General features: G+C 35.3%; 1 protein-coding gene across 4 annotated transcripts in view; it reads left to right on the forward strand.

Moving 5' to 3' along the window:
- The window catches only part of sytl5 (synaptotagmin-like 5), an 83043-nt gene that overhangs the window by 51787 nt on the left and 10932 nt on the right, over positions 1 to 20324 (forward strand). For 2 of the 4 annotated variants that reach the window (XM_061971098.2, XM_061971099.2), the window contains 9 exons: positions 3354 to 3466; positions 3546 to 3663; positions 3861 to 4001; positions 7030 to 7141; positions 7243 to 7375; positions 7739 to 7839; positions 10153 to 10248; positions 15293 to 15358; positions 18654 to 18832. In XM_061971098.2, the coding sequence (XP_061827082.1) occupies positions 3354 to 3466; positions 3546 to 3663; positions 3861 to 4001; positions 7030 to 7141; positions 7243 to 7375; positions 7739 to 7839; positions 10153 to 10248; positions 15293 to 15358; positions 18654 to 18832 (1059 nt within the window). The remainder of the gene's footprint in view (positions 1 to 3353; positions 3467 to 3545; positions 3664 to 3860; positions 4002 to 7029; positions 7142 to 7242; positions 7376 to 7738; positions 7840 to 10152; positions 10249 to 15292; positions 15359 to 18653; positions 18833 to 20324) is intronic. The other 2 variants (XM_061971100.2, XM_061971101.2) reach the window with 2 other exon arrangements.

Consider the following 20324-nt stretch of genomic DNA (forward strand, 5'->3'; position numbering starts at 1 on the left):
GGTACCAATATTATTATGATTCCTTTCGATACTTTTCTAAATAAAAAGGACCACAAAATATTGCATTATTGGCTTTATTTTAACAAACATTCTTAGGGTACATTAAACATATGTTTCTTATTGCAAGTTAGTCCTTAAAAAAAGCAGTGAACATACTAGACAACTTGTCTTTTAGTAGTAAGTAAGCAAACATAAAGACTCCTAATTAGTCTGCTGACGTATGCAGTAACATATTGTGTCATTTTCCATTCTATTATTTTGTCAAAATTATTAAGGACAAGTGGTAGAAAATGAATTATGTGGGGCTGCATAGCTCGATTGGTAGAGTGGCCGTGCCAGCAACTTGAGGGTTCCAGGTTCGATTACCGCTTCTGCCATCCTAGTCACTGCCGTTGTGTCCTTGGGCAAGACACTTTACCCACCTGCTCCCAGTGCCACCCACACTGGTTTAAATGTAACTTAGATATTGGGTTTCACTATGTAAAGCGCTTTGAGTCACTAGAGAAAAGTGCTATATAAATATAATTCACTAATTCACTTCTATTATTAATCTACTTGTTCATATACTCTTAATATCTGCTTACTTTCACTCTTAACATGTTCTATCTACACTTCTGTTAAAATGTTATAATCACATATTCTTATGTTGTTTGATACTTTACATTAGTTTTGGATGATACCACAAATTTGGGTATCAATCCGATACCAAGTCGTTACAGGATCATACATTGGTCATATTCAAAGTCCTCATGTGTCCAGGGACATATCTCTTGAGTTTATAAACATAATATAAATTTTAAAAAAAACGAAAGAAGATGTTGTGATGCCAAAAAATATCGACGTAATCATAGTAGTATCGACTAGATACGCTCTTGTACTTTGGTATCATTACAGTGGATGTCAGGTGTAGATCCACCAATGCGTTTGTTTACATTTTGATGCCGGTGAGCTACGGTGTGTAGTGAAGCATTTTAGCTATTCCTCGTCCTGCAGGGATGATACTTGTAAGAAACTTACTTTATTTGTCGCCATGGAGGCGAGGATTAGTGATTTAGAAGTAGCTAAAAACTGCTTACTGCGGCTGTAATTTAGCCGCTAGTTAGCTAGCCATGTCTTAAAGCACCTCTTCCGGTGGGCGTTTCAGTGTTATAACTTCACCTTTATCGTTAGTTTTTAAGCCAAATGTGTCTGTTCTCCCTTTTTTGTCTACACACTGTGTCTGCTTGCAAGTACTCCGTGATTGTGCGCCGCCGAACATGCTCGTCTGCTCGTAAACCAGCTATGACACAACGTGACAACGACGGGGCGGTGGGGGACCTGTACTTTTCAGAGGCGGTATAGTACCGAATATTATTCATTAATATCGCGGTACTATACTAATACCGGTATACTGTACAACCCTAGTATGAACATATATTTGTTTAAGGGTCACTCTCATCTTCACTAACAAAGGCCATTTTTAAAGTTACAGTCTTATGTCCTTAGATGTCGTACAATTGTAAAAAGAAGCTAACCTCAGTAAAAAGTAAAACCTGTTAAAACCCAATTTTAGTGGCAAATGTGTCAAAACAGTTTTAACTGACTCGCAAGTGTAAACATTTTTTTTACCATCGTTAAGATTGAAATGTAAAAACAGTAAAATGTTCCGTTTTAACTTGAATGACTGAGTCAAAGTTGGTAGGTTTGTTGATGTTCTCACTTGTCTTACAAGTGTAAAAGTAAGTTCAACACTGTAAAAAAAAAAGTGAAATTAACTTCCTGTGTTTCTCTTAACAACCCTCTTTTGAAAAAGAGTAAATGATAAATGAATAAACACTAAAAACAACAACAATTTTGCAACAAAATTGCATGTTCTCTCTGGGTACTTTGATTTCCTCCCACCTCCAAAGACATGCACCTGGGTGTGTGGGTGTGAATGTTGTCTATCTGTGTTGGCCCTGCATGAGGTGGCGACTTGTCCAGGATGTACCACGCCCTCCGCCCGAGTGCAACTGGGATAGGCTCCAGCCCCCCCGTGATCCCACGAGATACAAGCAGTAAAATGGATGGATGGATGGACTAAATATATGTTTATTTAGTTGTATATTAATTCCACCTTTTTTAGCCTTTGATACGTATTGGTGAACAGTAAATAATATAATTTAATTTAAAAAAAAACTATAAAAAATAAAAACATTCTTATACATTTACCCGTTCTTAGTTTTTAAATATGATTCCCTGCATTGCAATGGGATTGCTTTAAAATAGGACAGACAAGTAAAGCAAATAGAACTAGATGTTTCAATCCCAAAGGGGATTGAAACATCTAGTTCTATTTGCTTTAAAATAGGACAGACAAGGTTTTTAAAATGTCAAACAAAAAGGAAAAAATGCTTTTTTGTTTAATAGCAAACCAACACTTAATAAATGTTGTTTGGTTTAAATTGCGTTTAGTTTAATTTCATGTTGTTTAATCCACAATTCTTAGCATTTAACACCTACTGGTGAACAGTATACGGGTGAAAAGTCCATTCATGTCAGTAATTCAACTTTAAATGTGAAACTAAAATGTGATATAAACTCAGTACATGCAAAGTGAGAAATGCCAAGCCTTTGTTTCTTACAATGTTCATGATCATGGCTTACAGTTTCTGAAAACCCCAAATTTTCTGAGATTTTTAATTTAAGGTTTTCATAGGCTGTAAGCCTTAATCATCAAAATTATATCAAAAGAAGGCTTGAAATATCTTGAGTTGCATGTTATAAGTGTATTTTATATATTAGTTTTACCTTTTATATATAATTGCTGGAATAAATGAACCTTTGCACATTATTACATTTTTTTACAGCATTGTTATATATATATATTTTTTTAATTTATAAAAATGTATTTAATTTTATTTTACTCCTAGAGTACATTCTGCCCATGCATTTCGAGTGACGTATGGTTCCTTGCATTGTACTGTAAAAATATGATTTTATATATATATATATATATATATATATATATATATATATATATATATATATATATATATATATATATATATATATATATATATATATATATATATATATATATATATATACATTTTTAAAAAGCACCCAAAACTGAAAAAACCCCACACCCAGAATTAATCCTTTGATGCTTGCTCAGCTGAGGTCTCGTAAGATGTGTCAATCAATCAAAGTTTATTTATATATCCCTAAATCACAAGTGTCTCAAAGGGCTGCACAAGCCACAACAACAAGCTCTTGCTCGATTTGCTTAAGTGAAAATGTACAATTTTGGTGTGACTTGTACTTTGGCGTGTACCGGTATTTATTGTAGTGCTCCACTGAATATAATCAGTGTGTTGACTTTGTGTTGTCAGAGAGCTGAAGGTGGTGACAGGAGAATGGTTCCTGGAGGAGCGATCCAAGCGCTTCGAGCACAAACTGTTGAGCAGTGACGTGGTTAAGCAAACAATCCTGAGCAGCCCGACTGGTGACTTTTTTTTCTTCTTCACTTTTTCTAATTCATGTCATATAAACTTTTAATAAGCTCTGTGTTTCATCCTCCAAAGCTACAGTGGATAAAAAGTCTGCTGACAACTTGTCTCTCCGTCCTGAGTCGGGGAGGTCCGATACACCAAAGTCCAGCAGGAGCTCCAAACATCTTGTAGATGGACTGAGAAAAAGAGGGTACGACTGAGTCTTTTTAAAAAAAATAATTGGCCACTACATTCGGCACGCAGATTCAGGCACAGATACTGTTCCACTCCAGCCCTGTAGGTGGCGGTAATGCATGTTACAAACAGATTCACCTGTTACAACTGGACTGCCATTTTCATTGAAATGGGTAGTTTTCTAAATAACAGGCCTTTATGTGTTTATGGCAGGAGGATGAAGATGGACAAAGTTGGCAGCAGGCCTCTGAGGTCGGAGAACGGCTTCGATGGCCTCAACGCCAAGTCCGCCTCAGACGGTGATGCTCACAGCGTGCGAAGCGTTCACTCCGCTCCAAGTCAACACACAAATAGGTGCGTGTTTCATTTACAATGTGTAAGAAAATCCAGAAGACATTAGATAGGATACATACGTAAAAGTATGACTTATTCAGATGATATATTTTATCATTTTTACTGCTATAGTTGTTCTTTTTTTGTTTGCTAAAGTTAGCAACCCTGAAACCCCTAGGGGTCTCTACCACCAGTATGTTTGTAGTTATCATCTTAAAGCATGACTTTTGTGAATTATGAATTCTACTACTATGTTTTTTTTCCATTTTTCCATTTTATTTTGCACCACCCAAAATTTGGCACCCCAGGTGACCAACCACTTTGGGCCTTCTAGGGGTCCTCTACCCCCACACAGTTGTAGTTATTTTTGTATAAGGTACTTATCATCTGAAAGTATGAATTCTACTACTATGTTTTTTTTTACTTTTAATTTTTTATTTTGCACCACCCAAAATTTAACATCCCAGGTGACAAACCACTTTGGGCCTTCCAGGGGTCCTCTACTACCATACAGTTTTAGTGTTGTTTTGTTTAGGGTTCTTGTCTACAATTACAACTTTTTCAAATGACGAATATTACTCGTTTTCTACTACTCACTATTTGTTTCTTCTTTTAACCCCACACAGTATTATCCCTTTGATTTTGGATTTTCTATAATTCATTTGTTTACTTTGATAAAATTGTGAATCCTACTATTTCTACTACTCCTATGATATTTTTTCCCTTTTTTTTAAAAATGAGTCACCCCCTAAATTTGGCACACTTGAGCTCCTAAGGGGTTCGCTACTACCAATTCAGTTCAAATTGGGGGGTTTTATATACGGTACTAGTTGTCTATCTAAAAATATACCTTTTTAGGATTATGAAATATTCTACAATCTTTTTTTTTTTCTTTCTAAAAATTATTTTTTGCACCACCCAAAAATTGTCAGCCTGGGTGACCAAACCCTTTGTCTACTAGTTATTTTTGTATTGAGTTCTACAATTCTAACTTTTTAAAATGAGGAATACTATGATTTTTTTCTACTACTACTAATGTACTACCGGTATGTTATTTTTTTCTCTTTTTACAATGATGCACACGCTAAATCTGACACCCCTTTGAGCCCCCAATGGGTCCTACATTACAAATTCAGTTGTTGGTTTTTTTATGTGGTTCTTGTTGTCCATCTTAAAGTATGACTTTTTAAAATTATGAAACATTCTACAACGTTTTTGTTTTTTTTAATTTTTATTTTTGCACCTCACAAAATTTGGCACCAATAACTTCTACTTCCACGCAGTTGTATTATTTTTACATTTGAAACTTAAACTAGGTTTTTTTTTCAGTTTTTTATTTTTATTTCCACCAACTGAAATTTTGAGCCCTGGGACATACTTGCCAACCCTCCCGGATTTTACGGGAGACTCCCGAAATTCAGCGCCTCTCCCGAAAACCTCCCGGGACAAATTTTCTCCCGAAAATCTCCCGAAATTCAGGCGGAGCTGGAAGCCACGCCCCCTCCAGCTCCATGCGGACCTGAGTGACGTGTCAACAGCCTGTATTCATGTCTGCTTTCCCACAATATAAACAGCGTGCCTGCCCAATCACGTTATAACTGTAGAATGATCGAGGGCGAGTTCTTGGTTTCTTATGTGGGTTTATTGTTAGGCAGTTTCATTAACGTCCTCCCAGCGCTGTAACAACACACAACAACAGCAGTCATGTTTTATTCTACCGTAAAGCAGTTCGTCTGCCGTAAACAGCAATGTTGTTGTAATATATTGAGTTGGAGGCAATAACCAGGCGAGGTGATGAAGTACGTCTCTTTACTGTAGACTTCAGAACAGACTCACACACTTGACGTCAGGTGCGCAACACCACGTAAATCGTTGGCCAACCAAAAAGTAACCCCAGTACGCTATAGCCAACATTCACCAGGAGATGGCAACAGACAAACATAGATCACTCTATTACATTCCTCCCCTTTTAGAAATGTAGAAGTTACTGAAAATAAATAAACAACCCAACCAAAAAATGCAGCAGCTCAATTAAAAAACTGTACTTAAGCCACATTCTTTTTTTTTTAGTAATGAACTCTTAACCCTCATTTGTAAACAATAACATGCTCATTATACAAACAGTATTTGTACACCTTTAACACAGATTTTTATACTGTCTTCAGAGATTCAGTTATTTTGGTGGTACTCGAAACCTTTTTGGATACCTGCGAAAGGGTGTTCAGCATGGTTAGAAAAATAGTCACAGAGAATAGAACAAGGATGGACAATTCAACCCTTAACTCAACAATGAGTAGATGAGTGTTATGTGTGTGTATATGTGTAAATAAATTAACACTGAAATTCAAGTATTTCTTTTATTTTTATATATATATATATATAATAAAATAAAATAAATATATATATAGCTAGAATTCACTGAAAGTCAAGTATTTCTTATATATATATATATATATATATATATATATATATATATATATATATATATATATATATATATATATATATATATATATATATATATGAAATACTTGACTTGGTGAATTCTAGCTGTAAATATACTCCTCCCCTCTTAGCCACGCCCCCGCCCCACCCCGACCACGCCCCCCACCCCCCACCTCCCGAAATCGGAGGTCTCAAGGTTGGCAAGTATGCCCTGGGATGACAACTTGCTCATGGTTTTTGGAGTTTGAAACATTTTGAATAGTACTATTTTTCAAATTCATCTCTTTTTTCTTCTTTTGAAATGTTTAACCCTTAAAATTTGGCACCCAGGTTCACCCGACTAGTACCCCTAGACTACGACCACAGTTGTAGAGATTGTTATGCACAGTACTTGTTGCTTATATGACATTTTACAATTATAGATAGTATATATTGTTTCTTCTTTTTAATATTTGCACGCTCAAAATCTAGCCCCCATTACGACGTCCCCTTTAGAGTGGTACTGGCACAGCTAAGATAGTGAGTGCATTACCATCATGGTTGCATGTTTTAACCACTCGGGGTCTAATGTTAAACTCCTTCCTGTGTGTTGCTCTTCGCTCAGCGGAAGCATGGCGGCATTCAACTCTTACGGGACACCGACCGCACTAAACAACAACCGGCGTTCCCAAACTCCCGACAGATCTTCCACTTGCAGTAGCAACCGGCGGGTCAGGGTGAGCAAACACACACACACACACACACACACACACACACACACACACACACACTGCTGGTTCATGTCATGTGAAACTGCTGCTTTTGTTGTGTTTGCAAGCAGCCTGATGGAGCTGAGAGTGTTTACAGCTTCCACTCCAGCAGCAGCGCACCTGAGACGAAAACTGCAGGGAATGATGGGAAGAGCTCCGGTGCTCCCACCATTTCTGTATCTAGAGCTTCAGTGTCATCAGGTTGGTTTTGTCCAATGAGATCCCAATCATAACACACATATTGTTAAATGAATAGCCCTCTGACAGAGTGATCATTATTATCTTTAGTTAGTTTATGACACTTTTATGTCCTCCAGTGGCAGCTGCTGCCATTAAGCTTCTGACTATAAAGGAGGTTGTAAAGTCATCCCCACAGATGCTCCTATCACTTATACTTTATTTCAAATGTCTTCACGTACAGCTAATAAACATCTTTATCTATTTCTCACAAAAGATGAAAAAAACATTGTGCATACATTACCTATGATTAATTCTTGTTGTCAGAGTTTATTTTTGCTGGTGCATGTATCGTTAGTTCTCGCCCTTTTTCCCCGCACCAATCAGATCACAGTCGTTCAGAAATGGACCTGTCAGCCGCAGGTTCTGAAGCCAGCGACGATGCCTTCAGTTTCAGAAGCCGCTCTGTCCTCGGCCTCAATGACACAGTAAGTGGCTCACACAGCTACAGCTTATAGTTCTATAGTCTATATAATATCCTTTATATAGAGTTGATTGGTTCCAGAGCTGACCGTGATCAATCAATCAATCAATGTTTATTTATGTAGCCCTAAATCACAAGTGTCTCAAAGGGCTGCACAAGCCACAACGACATCCTCGGTACAGAGCCCACATAAGGGCAAGGAAAAACTCACCCCAGTGATAAGTGAATTCCCGCGAAGTAGGAATTCTTGTTTATCAATCAATCAATTCATCAAACTTCATTTAAAAAGCGCTTTTCATACATAAAAGAAATGCAACGCAAAGTGCTTTACAAAGTTCAAAACAATACCCCGATGACCCAGATACCCCATTATCACATAATAATAATTTATTTTGTGATAATAACTCACACACATATGCAACTATATGAACAAATGAATGCATGGCTGAGTACAGAGGGGACATGTGAGTAAACACTATCACAGGAGCTATCTGCACCAGGAGGTCCTCAGACCATGGCCATCAGGACGCTGACACACAGCACCCCCACAGCACGGCCGACAACTCCTGAGGCAGATGGCTCCTTCTGAGGAACGTTGGAAAGTAAAAATAATGACACTTGTAAAATAGTAAGAACCATGAGTAGAGATAAAAGATACAATACAAGTAAGACGTAGAGAATAATTTCGCCACACCTAGTGTGTGTGTGATAATCATTGGTACTTTAACTTTTAACTTTAAGATGAAAAAAAAGAGAAAAATAATAATAAATAAATAAAGATACAAATACAGTAAATATATAATAAATAAATATAATAATAATAAATATAATCTTGCATAACTAATGAGATAAAAAGTAAAATACGAATTACTTCAATAAAATATATTAATATTAGGTAAAAGCCAAATCAAAAAGGTTGGTCTTAAGCCTTCATGTGTCTAAATCCAATATTTTTAGTTGGAGCACTGTTTACAACCTTCTACATATATTGTTTTGAAATGATGAGATCCCTCCAGACATACACACTCAACATGGCAGAAGCTGCAGCCAGACTTACAGTGCTTGAGAGGTTCTGCAAAGAGGAATGGGAGAAACTGCCCAAAGATACGAGTGCCAAGCTTGTAGCATCGTATTCAAAAAGAGTTGAGACTGTAATTGCTGCCAAAAGTGCATCAACAAAGTATTGAGCAAAGACTGTGGATACTAATGTACTGTACATGTGATTTAATTTAATTTTTTTTGTAAGAAATGTGCACCACCAAAAAAACTTCACATTGTCATCATAGTGTGTAGAATTTTGAGGTCAAAAATGAATTTATTCCATTTTGGAAAAAGGCTATATCATAACAAAATGTGGAAAAAGTGAAGCGCTGTGAATACTTTCCGGGTGCGCTGCACTGTGTATGTATTAATTGTGGTAATTGTTTATGCTTTAAGATACTTAATTTAGGCCAAAAATGTTCTTAAATATGCATATTTTTGACTAGTAATTGGCCTTAGGTCAACCCGAAGCGGCAAGAAACCCTAATAGAACTTTTTGATGAACATATTTAGAAAAAACACTATAATCATCTGTTACAACAATTTGTAAGATTTACATTGGATTACGTTACAAGACCCCTTCACAACAAATTTGTACTATTCTCATTTCATTACATGAAAAGGTAGCGGCTTTTTAAAAAAATGTTTAGTTTTTTTTTACCACCTTGTATTTAATCTATTATCCCATTTTTTCCTACAATTGTTAACCCATAACACTAAAATAATAACACTTCAATGCATATCATTGTATTTATTTATTAGGCTTGACAAGACAGAACTGTTAAATATGAACCTCATCACTCATTTATTAACTAACTATTACTAGTAATGCTTTAGGATATTGTTTTAAAATTGTATTTAACAATGTTCAACCCTTGATATTATGCAAAATAAAAAACATTATATAATCATAACTATATTACGATTATTTTATTTTTTTAATTGTATTTATTTTTTGTTTATTTTTTAAAATGTGTACCATCCACTAATAATGTAATTAAAACAGTATATTGCCTTATTAAATGTTAAAACACATTGTACTATAATGCTATAATAACACAAGGTGTTTGGGGATTACAGCCAATATGTTCAGGGTCAAATCTTTTCCCCCCCACCCCCTGTGGACCTCATCCATTCACATCATGATTTAGTCGACAACAACTGTGTGCTGCCTTGTTTGTTAAAGTTAATGCGCCCACGCACAGCGGCTGTGGCCAGCTCCCCCTTAAGGCCTGACATCTCGCTTCTCATTCAATGTGATGGCTATCGTCCTCAGGAGTTCTGTGACCAGGATGCGGAGGAAGACATCGACGCCCTGATGTCGGCTCACAGCCAGACGGCCGGCCACCGCCTCAACAACGCTGCGTCGATGGTAACCACGCTACCTCACTCGAACTTGCACTAAAACACACACGCCAATGTGACTGTGCAGAGCAAACATATATGCATGCTGGCTGGGTGTGTGTAAGCCAGCTGTTGGGTCTTGTCTTCTCAGGCGTGTGAGCGTGTGTGTGTGTGTGTGTGTGTGTGTGTGTGTGTGTGTGTGTGTGTGTGTGTGTGTGTGTGTGTGTGTGTGTGTGTGTGTGTGTGTGTGTGTGTGTGTGTGTGTTCTTGTACTTTTACCCTTCTTGAGACATCAACAAGGATAAGTTAGGACATAAATTATGGTCCGAATAAGGAAAACCATTGCATCTGATAGAGAATGTCTCAATAGCACCCCTGGTGGTGAAATCTATCAAAATTAGGGTGTCCCAAAAAGGAGGGATTTTTAAACATACTGTGTCGGTTTTAAAAGTGCTCCCCCTCTGGTCAACATATGAAATAACAAGTGTGTGTAAACATTTGAAGTGCTCCCCCTCTGGCCAACATATGTAATAACGAGTTTGTGTAAGAAATTGAAATGCGCCCACTAGCCAAAATTATTTTTATTTTTTTATTTAAAAAAATGTATATAGAGACATACTGTAATATTTTGAAGTAAATAATGAAGATTAAAAACCAATTACAAACAAAAATAATAATAAATTAACGAAATGCAGTCTTTATCTCTCAATGTGTCGACTTTTTTCTTATAAAATTAGGAACAATTTCTCATATTCCTTCTGTTTCTGTAATATTACAATATTTTCTCCTAAAATTATTACTTTTTTATGTAAAATTATTACTTTTTAATGCAAAATGGTGACATTTGTCATATAAAATTCTGACTTTTATCACAATATTGCCAATTTTTTTGTTGTTCTTGTAAAATAGTGACATTCTTTGAGTAAAATGATGACTTTTGTCATCATTTTGGCAAGTAAAATTCAGATTATTATTATAATATTGCCAACATTTTAAAGTTTTCTTATAAAATTGTGACTTTTGTCGAGTAAAATTACGACTCTTTTCATAAAATTGCCAAAATTCTAAGCTTTTCTTGTAAAATTGCGACTGTTACTGAGTATAATTCCAACTTTTATCATGATATTGCACAAATGTTCCGTTTTTCTTGTAAAATTTTGACTTGCGTTGAGTAAAATTACGACTTTTTAAGTTTTTTGTGTGAAATTGTGACCTTTTTCTTGTGAAATTCCAACTCATGTTTCACAACAAGCTTTTCTATATTTACATAGTATGTATATATTATTATGTTGTAAATACAAATCTTTATATATCTAGAAAGAGTGGTCCTGAAGAGGTAGGCATTTTTCGGAGGTCTCAAGAAGGTGACAAATACAAGAATGTGTGTGTGTGTGTGTGTGTGTGTGTGTGTGTGTGTGTGTGTGTGTGTGTGTGTGTGTGTGTGTGTGTGTGTGTGGGTGTGGGTGTGGGTGTGGGTGTGTGGACTGTGTAAATATGTAGTGAGCTTTAAGGCATCACGCACTCTGCTGCTGCTGCACACTCTGGAGAACTAGCTTTATATTGTTGTTTTAATATGATATCATAAATGTGTATGAGAGTTATATACACCAAGTAACACATTTATTCAGGGTGTGTGTTGTGTGCAGGAGACACAAAATGAACACACGCAATATTCCTAAGGAGCATTTGAGCCAAACTGAAAAGTACTTCAGGGATATTTAACTAAATTGTTTTCGGGGCCACATTTTCAGAAAACGACTTGTCTAGGGTGTACCCCGCCTTCCGCCCGAATGCAGCTGAGATAGGCTCCAGCAACCCCCGCAACCCCCAAAGGGACAAGCGGTAGAAAATGGATGGATGGATAGGCATTTCCAGAAAGCTTAGTACCGAGGGGCCTGACTTCTTCCTTTACTATCAGTCTTATTTTGTATATTCCGTAGTACAACCAAAATTCTCTACAGTAGACATTTGATTTTGGTCTATTTTGTCCCAGTTTTTAGGGATCTTCTACAAAAAAGCGAGTCAAAGAGCATCTCTATGACAGCACTGTAGTGTTGTCCCGATACCAATATTTTGTTACCGGTACCAAAATTATTTTGATACTTTTCGGTACTTTTCTAAATAAAGGTGACCACAAAAAAGTGCATTATTGGCTTTATTTAACAAAAAATCTTAGGGTACATTAAACATATGTTTATTATTGCAAGTTTGTCCTTAAATAAAATAGTGAACTTACAAGACAACTTGTCTTTTATTAGTAAGTAAACAAACAAAGACTCCTAATTAGTCTGCTGACATATGCAGTAACATATTGTGTCATTTTCCATTCTAATATTTTGTCAAAATTATTAAGGACAAGTGGTAGAAAATGATTTATTAATCTACTTGTTCATTTACTGCTAATATCTGCTTACTTTCTCTTTTAACATGTTCTATCTACACTTCTGTTAAAATTTAATAATCATTTATTCTTCTGTTGTTTGGATGCTTTACATTAGTGTTGGATGATACCACAAATTTGGGTATCAATCCGATACCAAGTAGTTACAGGATCATACATTGGTCATATTCAAAGTCCTCATGTGTCTAGGGACATATTTCCTGAATTTATAAACATAATATAAATTAAAAAAAAACAAAATAAGATTTTGTGATGCTGAAAAATATCGATGTAATCATAGTGGTATCGACTAGATACGTTCCTGTACTTGGTATCATTACAGTGGATGTTAGGTGTAGATCCACCAATGGTGTTTGTTTACATTTTGACGCCGATGAGCTACGGTGTGTAGTGAAGCATGGTTAGCTATTCCTCGTCCTGCAGGGATGATACTTGTAAGAAACGTACTTTATTTGTCGCCATGGAGGCGAGGATTAGTGATTTAGAAGTAGCTAAAACACTGCCGACTGCGGCTGGACTTTAGCCGCTAGCTAGCAAGCCATGTCTTAAAGCACCTCTTCCGGTGGGCGTTTCAGTGTTAGAACTTCACCTTTATTGTTAGTTTTTAAGCCAAAATGTGTCCGTTGTCTCTTTTCTGTCTACACACTGTGTCTGTTTGTAAATACTCCGTGATTGTGCGCTGCCGAACATGCTCGTCTGCTCGTAAATCAACAATGACACAACATGACGGAAGGGGGGGTGGTTGGGGGGTGGACTGGTACTTTTCAGAGGCGGTATAGTACCAAATATGATTCATTAGTATCACGGTACTATACTAATACCGGTATACTGCACATCCCTACAGCACTGTAGTGTTTTTTAAGAATCTGCTGCAAAAATGTGAGCCTCACAAGTTTTTTTTAACTAAACTCGCAGGTCACTAGTTGAATAGCCCAAATAATGAAAAAGAGAGGACCTAAAATGGAACCTTGAGGAACACCACAAGTGTAACTAAAGAAGTTGAACAAATGACTACTGACTGCATCTGAAGTAAACAAGCTACAACAGCAGCTTACTTATGTAAATAACATTATTAAAAAAGGAGAGGACTTAAATGGGTGCCTTGAGGAACGCCCGAGTTATGTAAATCTTGATTTTGGATCCCAGTGTTCTATGTTTGTTAGCAAGGTTAGAATGCCAAAGTGAGGATCTGCCAATGTGTTTACAGTGGACCAAGTTCCTCTATGCAACAGGAGCACTCTAGTGTTTTTAGGGGGCTGGTATGATGTCATCCCCGGGCTGTATTGGGCCCCCGGGCCGCATGTGGAAAATATCCCTAGTTTATATTTTATGGACAAACGTTATGTAAAGTTACAATAAAAAGTGGTAATATTACTAGAAAAAAGTAATCAAGTTACTAAAAAGGAGTATTAATGTTACAAGAAAAGGTATTATGAGAATACTACAGGATGAAAATAGCAATGTTGCGGGAATATAATCTTACTATTACCAGAAAAAAGGAGTAATGTTACAAGAATAAAGTTCTAATATTACAACAAAATGTATAACTAAGGGAATAAACTTGTACTATTCTGGGAATAAAGTAGTAAATTCATGATTTAAAGTTTTAAAAGTTGTGATGTTAAATGAAAAAACATTAAGTACTATTGTAAGAAAATTGTTATATAACAAAACTAAAAACATAGGAGTATATAAAAAAGTAGTAAAGTTAGGAGTAAAAATGCAGAAAGTTACGAGAAGAATTGTCATAATACAAGATCAAAGTCATGACACTACGGAAAAAAACATAATATTCAGATTAAATGTTGTAGCATAAAGTATACAATTGTAATAGGGAGAGAATTGAGTCACACTTGTTTTGTAAAAAGTTGAGAAAAATAGACTGCAATTTTGTGAAAAGTCGAAGTATTTCCAGAAAATGTTGCATTGTTACGAGACATTAATACTATTATGAGAAAATTATGTTACAAGAATAAAAAAGTAGCGGGGGAAAGAAAACAAGTTGTACAGTTAGGAGAACCACAACAAAGTCCTAAAAAAAAGGACTATTAAATGCAGCAATGTACAGAGACATCCTGGATGAAAACCCACACTTGCCATGCAACCTGATGGAGCTTTAGAGGTGCTGCAAAAAGGAATGGGCGAAACTGCCCAAAGATACATTCGCAAAAGCTTTTAAAAATATATATTTTCATATTGTTATTTTGGGGTGTTGTGTGTAGAATTTTGAGGACAAAAATGAATGTATTCCATTTTGGAATAAGGCTGTAACATAACAAAATGTGGAAAAAGTGAAATACTTTCCGGATGCACTGTAGCATTATAATATTTTATAATATTATACATTATATTTTTATAATATTTGTAAGTGTATGAAATAGATGAATAGTGCCTCGAGAAGTGTAACGTAATCATGTAATAATGCAGGAAGTGGTCTTTAGCTGCTGATTTATTATTCCATGCTGATTTCATGGCCAGTTCCTGATGAGCTGTCTGATAATCGCCATGGCAACCCAGTGTGATGTAGTTCCTGGCTGTATGATAGCGGAGGTCACTGCTGTTGCTGGTCTTGTGCTTCTTTTCCATCTCTTCCACTAACACGTCAAAAGGCCTCAGTTCTTTTTTTTTTTTCTTCTTCTTGTTTTTCCTTCCCCCCTCAAACCACTGCTAGCCTTCCACTCCTGCCTCAGAGAGGAGGTGGGGCTTCCTCAATGTCCCCGACTCGGACGCTGAGACAGTAAGTCGTCTCCACCTCCACATTTTATTATATTAGCATCATATGGCATCATACATTAGTGCAGTGGTAAAAACATGTTTCGTATTTTAGATCATATTCAGAGTCTAAAAAGCACAATTTACAGTAGGCACCATACTAGAGGAGCTTTATCCAAAATGTTGATAATATTGTTCACTTTTGTTTAACTGTGCATGTTGATTATTTGGCGGTGTTGGACAATTACACTGGTGCCACAATAGAGGGTAAGAAAGACGTCCTAATGACAGAATAGAGAATTATAATATTAAAGTCATAATAGTACATGTAAAAAGGCTGCAATTTTTCACAAAAGTTGTCAAAAGTTTGAGAAATAATGTTGTAATATTACAAGAAAAATTACAAATTTGTAAAAAAAAAAAATTTGCAAATGTTTTGAGAAAAAAGTAATACTATTACAAGAAAGTAATACCGTTAATTACAAAAAACGGAATATGTAAATAAAGCCTTAATTGTAAAAAAGAGTCATATTTATGAAAAGTTGTGAAATTATCAAATCATTTTATACTGTTACAAGATTAAAGTTCTACTGTTACGAGAATCAAGTAGTTCCGTCCAAAAGAAGGCATAAAGTCACAAAGAAGTTGTGAATTTATGAGAATAAAGTCTCGATGTTACCAGAAAAGTTGCAAGATTCTGCGAATAACAACGCAATGTGACAAGAAAAGTCACAAAGTTGTGAGGGAAAATTTGCAATGTTGTGAGGAAAAATGTGGGTTATGTAAATAAAGTCTGAATTGTGCAAGACAATTATGAGAAATAAAGTCAAAATGCTACATACAATTCATAAAGTAATGAAAAGTTGTTATATTAACATAAGCTCTACTATGACAAGAAAGAAGTACCGGTACTGTAGTTTAGTTGTAACAAAGTCATAAAGTTACAAAAAAGTCGTAAAGGTTTGAGAATACAATTGTAATATTACAAGAAAAGACTCAAAGCTATGGGAATAATGCCATAATAGGACAAGATAAGTCATAAATTGTGAGAATAAATGTGTATGGTTGTGAGGAAAAATTCAGTAATATTGTAAGTTATGAGAATTAAGTTAAAATATTACGTACAAATCATAAAGTAAAAGCAAGTTGAACATAAAAAGACCTACAATTACCGGTAAACATACTTATACAAGATTGGAATTCTACTATTAAAGAAAAAATATGTACTTTATTTGTAACGATGAAGTCGTTATGTCACAAGAAGGAATCCAAATTGTTACCACAAAAAGTCGAATTCTACAATTAAGTTAAAATATTACATAAAAATCATAAAGTAATGAAAAGTTGTTATATTAACATAAAAAGACGTACAGTTGCCAGTAAAGGTTGTCCTATTACGAGAATTAAGTCCTACTATTACAAGACAGAAGAAGTTCAGTTGTAATAAAAAGCCATTAAGTTACTAAGAAGTCGTAAAGTTATGAGAATAAAGTCGCAATATTACAGGAAAAGTCTCAAAGTTACGAGAATAACATCGTATAATGACGAGAAAAGTCGCAAAGATGTAAGAATACATTTACAATAAAAAGCAAAGTAGTATATCTGTAACGATATAGTCGTAATGTCATTATAAGAAATTTAAATTGTTTTCTGAAAAAGTCTGAATGCCTGGAAGTGCAAAACACTTTTAATGAAGCAAATTACAACACATAAGCAAAAAAAAAAAAACACTTTGCAATTTCAGAAAACAAATTAACAAAAGATTAAAGAGATTATACTTTTAGAAAACACAAAAATTAAAGCCGAAATCGGGAAGAGAATGTCCCAAATGACAGATTGACAGCTAAGTCAGCCAATCATTTTGTCCACATACCACGAGTCTTTACTTCCTCATCCGGGCTCTGTGGACATCAACTGAATGATTGCTTCATTTAGTTGTCAATCTGGGTTTTGGGGACATTCCCTTCCCGGTTTCTGAGATTGTGAATTGTTTCGGCTTTTGTTTTAGTGTTTTCTGAAATTGTATGTTGTTGTGTCTTTTCTTAATTTGTTCTCTGAAATTGTAAGTTCATTGTTTCGTTTATGTGTTTTCTAAAATTGTAAAATGTTTTGTTTATTTTTTTCTGAAATTGTAACATGTTTTGTCTTTTGTTTTTGTGTTTTCTGTAATTGTGATTTGTTTCATGAAATGTTTCAGTGTTTCGCACAAAGTTCCAGAGAAACATTGCTGAAGTTGTAATATAACAACAAATGTGAGAAAATTAAGTCTTGTAAGCAAGGCAAGGCAGTTTTATTCGTAGAGCACAATTTGTAGACAAGGCAAGTCAAAACATATTACCATAACAGAAAAGTTGTAACATATCCAAAAAACTTTACAATGTTGTACTGTTATGCCGTAACATTAAAGTTGTAGAGTTACGACAAGAAAAAAGGACGTTACAAGAAAAAAGCGTAAGGTTACAATGTTATAGGAATGACATTTCAATATTAAAAAATACTCCTGATCTTGGTGAAATAAAGACATAATTTTACAAGTGGACATAGTACTGTTACAGGAATAAAGTAAAAAAATAATATATATATACATATACAGTACAGGCCAAACGTTTGGACACACCTTCTCATTTCAATGTGTTTTCTTTATTTTCATGACTATGTACATTGTAGATTGTCATTGAAGGCATCAAAACTATGACACCTGTGAAGTAAAGCTCTTGAAGCTCGTCAAGAGAATGCCAAGAGTGTGCAAAACATTAATCAGAGCAAAGGGTGGCTATTTTGAAGAAACTAGAATATAAAACATGTTTTCAGTCATTTCACCTTTTTTTTGTTAAGTACATAACTCCACATGTGTTCATTCATAGTTTTGATGTTTTCAGTGACAATCTACAATGTAAATAGTCATGAAAATAAAGAAAACGCATTGAATGAGAAGGTGTGTCCAAACTTTTGGCCTGTACTTTATATAAAACTGATTAAAATTCATATTAATTATATTTATTTAAATTCTCATGAAACGTAAATTGTAATTGTAAAGTTACTAGAATAAAGAACTTGAAACCCTTTTTTTGAAGCCTGTAAAAAGCTATCACACATAAAAAGTCAAGTGAATGTACATTTGTTGTGTGCTAAAAAGTGACTTGAATTGGCGTTGGGTGCATGGAGTTGTAGGCAAACCTCACCTAGCAACAAGGATGTCATCACCAGCCCACCTTTGCCGTCCTCTCCCATCATCATTGACGTCTTTGTCTCTTTCAATCCTCATTTTCCCACATTTGAAATGAATAAAGTATATCTCATCTACTGTCTCCGCCCACTAGAGCAGCATCAGCAGCATGATGAGCATGTACAGCGAGACAGGTGACTATGGCAACGCCCGGGTGAGCGGCGAGATCCTGTTGAACATCAGCTACAGCTACAAGACGGGCGCTCTAAACGTGATGGTCAAAGAGTGCCACAACCTCGCTACGGGGGACGAGAGGAGGCAACGCACTGACGCGTGAGAAATACTGTACACACCATCGCCATCACCCTGCAACACATGCAGTCAAGGCTAACAGCTCAACATCGTTCATGCTCATGCAAGTGTAAAAAGAAACTAACCACGTCTATAATCAAATTTAGTAAGAGTAAAACAGTATGATGTTTTATTAGTCATGGTCATGAAAGTGTAAAAAGAAGTTAATCACTCATATAATCAAATTTAAATGGAGTAAAACAGTATGATTTTTCATTAGTCATGGTCATGCAAGTGTAAAAAGAAGTTAACCACTCCCATAATACATGTTGATAAGAGTATAACAGTATGATTTTTCATTAGTCATGGTCATACAAGTGTTAAAAGAAGTTAATCACTCCCATAATCAATTTTAATAAAAGTAAAACAGTATGATTTTTCATTAGTCATGGTCATACAAGTGTTAAAAGAAGTTAACTACTCCTATAATCACATTTAATGAGTAAAACAGTATGATTTTCATTAGTCATGGTCATACAAGTGTAAAAAGAAGTTAACCACTCCGATAATACATGTTGATAAGAGTATAACAGTATGATTTTTCATTAGTCATGGTCATGCAAGTGTAAAAAGAAGTTAACCACTCTATAATCAATTTCAATAAAAGTGAAACAGTATGATTTTTCATTAGTCATGGTCATGCAAGTGTAAAAATAAGTTAACCACTCCCATAATACATGTTGATAAGAGTATAACAGTATGATTTTTCATTAGTCATGGTCATGCAAGTGCAAAAAGAAGTTAACCACTCTATAATCAATTTCAATAAAAGTGAAACAGTATGATTTTTCATTAGTCATGGTCATGCAAGTGTAAAAATAAGTTAACGTCTATATAATCAATTTCAATAAGAGTAAAACAGTATTTTTCATTAGTCATGGTCATACAAGTGTAAAAAGAAGTTAACCACTCCGATAATCAATTTTAACAACAGTAAAACAGTACGATTTTTCATTAGTCATGGTCATACAAGTGTAAAAAGAAAGTAAATGATTGCTTTAATTAAATAAAAAAATAAAAAAGTGAAACAGTATGATTTGTCATTATTAATCGTCATGCAAGTGTAATAAGAAGTTAACCACTCCTACGCTGTGAAAAAAATCTGCATAATTTACGGTAAAATACCGGCAGCTGGGGTTGCCAGGAATTCACCGTAAAAAATAGTCACCATGCATAGAACGATACGGAATGTTGATGTTGAGTCCGTTAATTTTACAGTTTATAACTGTCTTTGCTTACCGTAAATTACTGTGAATAAAACGGTTTTATTGTTAACCTGTTTACAAAAAAAACTACAGATTTTACGCTAAATTACTGTCTTGTTGCCAGAAATTCACCGTAAAACAAATTAGGGCCAATTTTAGTGCTGCCAATCAGCCTATCCCCAGGTGCATGTTTTTGGAGGTTGGAGGAAGCCCCACCCACACAGTCATGGGGAGAACATGCAAACTCCACAAAGAAAGACTCCAAGCCC

Source organism: Nerophis lumbriciformis, linkage group LG13, assembly GCF_033978685.3.
Source record: "Nerophis lumbriciformis linkage group LG13, RoL_Nlum_v2.1, whole genome shotgun sequence".
NCBI lineage: Eukaryota > Metazoa > Chordata > Actinopteri > Syngnathiformes > Syngnathidae > Nerophis > Nerophis lumbriciformis.